Here is a 3,712-nt window from a genome sequence, read left to right as displayed (position 1 = left end):
CTTTCTGTCTGTGTCGCTTGTTGACGCCTGCAGGGAGAGTGAAGAAGGGCAGGGGACAGGGGAAGATTCGAGAACAGCCAAGGCCCGCTCAGTCCTGAGCAGCGGCCGCGGGGCTCCCGGGGCCAGGGGCCAGCGCTCTCCTCAGCGGGCCGAGGGCGGTGTCGCGCCAGCGGCGCGTGCGGCAGGCGATGAGCACGGAGCCCAGCGCCAGGCAGGCGGCCAGGCTGGCGAGAAAGGAGACGGGCCCGAGCGCGTAGACCACAGCCAGGTCCCGGGGGGCGAGCCGCTGCGCGCAGTGGCTGAAGGCGGCGTCCGTTAAGGCGGTCAAGGGTCTGAGCGTCAGGCGCCCTGGCAACACGCAGAGCAGCGTCTCGGCCTCTGCGGGACACAGGTGCACAGTCAGGTGGCGGCGGCGGGGACCGTGGCCGTGGCTCCCGGCCCGCCTACCCCCACCCGGAGGGCTCACCTGGCGCCGGCCGCGGGTGCCGGCGCAGCCAGGAGCAGAGCGGACGCAGCGCGCAGCCGCAGACCCAAGGGTTGCCGCGCAGGCGCAGTGCGCGGAGAGCCGGCAGGCCGGCCAGCAGTCCCGGCGCGAGCGCAGGCAGCTCGTTGTCCTGCAGGCTGAGCGCGTACAGCAGCGGGAGCGCGCCCAGCGCCGCCGGCTCCAGGCGCGCCAGCCGATTGCCTGCCAGCGAGAGGGAACGCAGCGCGCGCAAGGGCGAAAAGGTGCCGGGCGCCAGCTCCTCCAACTGGTTGGCGCTGAGGTCGAGCTGCTGCAGCGCGCCCAAGCTCCAGAAGGCCCGCGCGTGCACCCAGCGCAGCCCGTTCTCGCGCAGGTCCAGGCGCAGCAGCGTGTCAGCGCCCACGAAAGCGCCGGGCGGCAGCGCGCGCACACGGTTATGGTCCAGCAGCAGCGCGCGCACGCGCCGGCTCAGGCCCGCAGGCACGGCGGGCAGCGCGCGCCTCGAGCAGTTGGCCTGGCCGCCCGGCGCGCACGCGCACGCCTCCGGGCACTCCGGGGTGTCTGGGGTTCCCGAGGAGGCGGCCGCGGCGGACAACTGGGCCCAGACTGACCACGGCGACAGCAGCAGCAGCAACATCGGCGACGGCCGCCGCGAGAGAGAGGAGAGGCTCCGCATGGGGGCAGAGCTCAAGGCCTGCTGCCCGTGCGTTCACGTAGCCAGTGCGTCTTTGCCGCGCCTGCACAAATATTAATTCTCCAGCCCGAGTGCCGGCAGTTCCTGTTCCACGGCTGGTCCCCGCGCCCAGGGCGGGGGCTGGGCGGATAGCCAGCACCCTGCACTGCCAGCCACCTGTCCCGGAGCCGGGCTCCTCTTGGCTCTGTGCCAGCTGCGGCGGTGAGAAGCCCCACCTCTCCTCTCCTGGGGTATCCACCACCCTGTGCCCCCCTTGAGGCCTAAGCCGCTGCATGACCCCCCCCCACACACACACACACCCATCAAACTCATGGATGCCACGCATGGAATGGGACCCAGGGGCCTCACTGCTCACTCGTCCCTGCCTGTCTCCTGCCCAGCAAAGTGACCCTAGCACACACACAGTGGGCCCCCTCCCCGCACCCCCCGTATAGGGATGGTCCCATCTCCATAGTGGATGTTTGGTGGGGTCAGGAGTACATGATGGGAGCCTGAGCCCAGGGGATAGGCCGTAGGGTGGAGCGGGGACTGCATACCTGGAGACCGTCATGTCTGCCCTACCTGGCCCTATGAGGATTCTCCTAGAACCTCAAGGAGACAGTGTGGGTAGGGCACAGGCACCAGCCCAAGTTCTCCAGTCAAATGCTGTTCCCTCTGGAGTCACCAGAGTTGCACAACCTGTCCTGGGGTTTTCCGGGGTGGGGGTGGGGTGGGCAGGGGCCCAGGAGCCATGCCAACTTCGTGGGGCAAGGCAGCAGGACGATGCCGGGAGGAGCTAGACGGAGGCCATGGCAGGAGGAGATGGAAACACCAGGGCTGTGGCTCCTGCCCTGAAGGGCAGACAGCGGGCACTTGTGCAGGCAGCGCACACTCGTGCGCGCACACACACACACACACACACCCGCCATCCAAGATAAAGGAGATGACCTAGGTGCACACAGACCCCTCCCCACCCCTTCACGCAGCCGCACAGCGGCTCTAGGAGGAGCCCGCAGAGAGGACAGGGCAGAAGCACTAAATACCGTTTAATTCTCTTACCCTAGGCTGCCCGCAGCCCTACTCAGGTGGGGGGGTGAGAGGGGACGGCTCCTCTAGAGTCAGAGTTGGGGCCATCGGGTCCATGGGGATGGTTATGAGGCCGTGAGCCTCCAGGGGAGGCATCAGGGAGACCTCCAGGTCAGGGTCCATGAGGTGGGACTCCACATGCAATGTGTGCAGATCCGTGTGATCTTCCTGGACCCCGAAGTGCCCCACCATCCTGCACGACACGGGCTGGGTCAGGCTTGTTGCAGGCAGTCACCAGCACGGGCTCCCGAGGACTTAACCCCCTCCCAGGGCAGGCCTGGCTCTCAGGTCAGTGCCCCTGATGCATCTGTGACCACACCTCCCAGTGGGGCAGGGGCAGGGGCACAGCTCACCCGTGGGGTCCTCCCCTGAGGTTACTCACCTGCTGTCCATGTGTCTGCGGGAGGCATGTTCATGTCTGGGGGGCAAAGGAAGGTGTGAGTCCTGGAGCAGGGGAGCTGGCCCCCAGGAGCCCAGAAGTGCCCCTCCCGCACCCCACCTCTTCACAGCCCAGTTCCGGGAAATAGCGTTCCCCAGCTCTGGCTGACATCTCACCTGGGGCAGAGGCCCCTCTCCGAGCAGGGCCCCGTGGCCCTCACCCACCCTGCCCGCCCCGGGGCCTACACACCTCTTGGCTCGCATGGCACCAATTGCCACGATGACGAGGGCACAGAAACAGCTGGCACCAACGCCCGCCAGCACCACCAGCAGGGCAATGAGGGCCTCGCGGCTGAGGCCGAGGCTGCACTCACAGTACGTTCCAGCTGCAGAGACAGGGCCCGTGTGGCCGAGGGGCCCTCGTCACCTGCCAGTGGAGGGCCCCCGGGGCCACCCCTCTCCCCAGGAGGGGCCCTGGCTGGGGCGGGGTTCAGGGACGGGAGGAGGCACCTGCAGCAGGGATGAGCAAAAGGGACAGACATATCAGGCCGAGAGGGCCGCCAGCCAGGCAGGAGTCAGGCTGGGGACAGGGGGCCATGTCCAGCCCCCAACCCCACCACACACCTCTGGATGGAACCCACTGGAAGGCGCTGACCTCACAATAGGGCTGTGGAGCAGGGTGGAGTGGTGGGGGAATCGGGGGTCTGGGAGGTGTGTGGGGGTGGGCAGGGCTTCAGCCGGAGCTTCACTTGAACTTCTGTGTGGGAGCAGAGGAGACCTGGGCAGGCAGTCCTCGGGGTGAAGCAGGTAGGGTGGCTGGGGGCCTGGGAGCTGCTCCCCAGTGCCCTACTGGATCCAGCCTCAGGGGATGGTGTATTACAGGGAAGGGGGTGGAGATCACCCTTAGGCTCTTGGGATAGTGGAGACAATGACCCGGAAACCCTGGGGGGCCCTCAGCAGACAGCGGGAGGCCTGTTTCTCAGGGACTGTGACAGCCCAGGTGAGGCCTGGGCCCCAGCTGACCTATGCCACCATCCTTCCCCCAAGGCTGGCAGGAGCAGGGGCCAAGAAGGGGCAAGGCATGGGCCTGTGCTCGCTGCCCTCCCTCGCAC

General features: G+C 67.7%; 2 protein-coding genes across 2 annotated transcripts; both read right to left on the bottom strand.

Annotated features, from left to right (window-relative positions):
* Positions 1 to 5: 5 nt before the first annotated feature.
* On the bottom strand, positions 6 to 1,860 carry LOC147571689 (leucine-rich repeat-containing protein 26-like). The gene is made up of 2 exons (XM_086696153.1): positions 467 to 1,860; positions 6 to 378 (listed from the first exon to the last, which is right to left on the bottom strand). Exons 1-2 carry the CDS (start codon positions 1,137 to 1,139, stop codon positions 89 to 91), a joined length of 963 nt encoding a protein of 320 aa, XP_086552279.1. The 5' UTR covers positions 1,140 to 1,860; the 3' UTR covers positions 6 to 88.
* A 305-nt stretch (positions 1,861 to 2,165) lies between these two features.
* Positions 2,166 to 3,244, bottom strand: LOC147571688 (transmembrane protein 210-like). Its single transcript, XM_086696154.1, has 4 exons — positions 3,111 to 3,244; positions 2,851 to 2,986; positions 2,605 to 2,640; positions 2,166 to 2,415 (listed from the first exon to the last, which is right to left on the bottom strand). Exons 1-4 carry the CDS (start codon positions 3,196 to 3,198, stop codon positions 2,214 to 2,216), a joined length of 462 nt encoding a protein of 153 aa, XP_086552280.1. The 5' UTR covers positions 3,199 to 3,244; the 3' UTR covers positions 2,166 to 2,213.
* Positions 3,245 to 3,712: the final 468 nt, after the last annotated feature.

The sequence above is a fragment of the Puma concolor genome, unplaced genomic scaffold (assembly GCF_028749965.1).
Source record: "Puma concolor isolate L17-30 unplaced genomic scaffold, mPumCon1.1.hap2 unalloc_scaffold_124, whole genome shotgun sequence".
Taxonomy (NCBI): Eukaryota; Metazoa; Chordata; class Mammalia; order Carnivora; family Felidae; genus Puma; species Puma concolor.
This window is presented reverse-complemented; position numbering and strand designations above follow the sequence as displayed.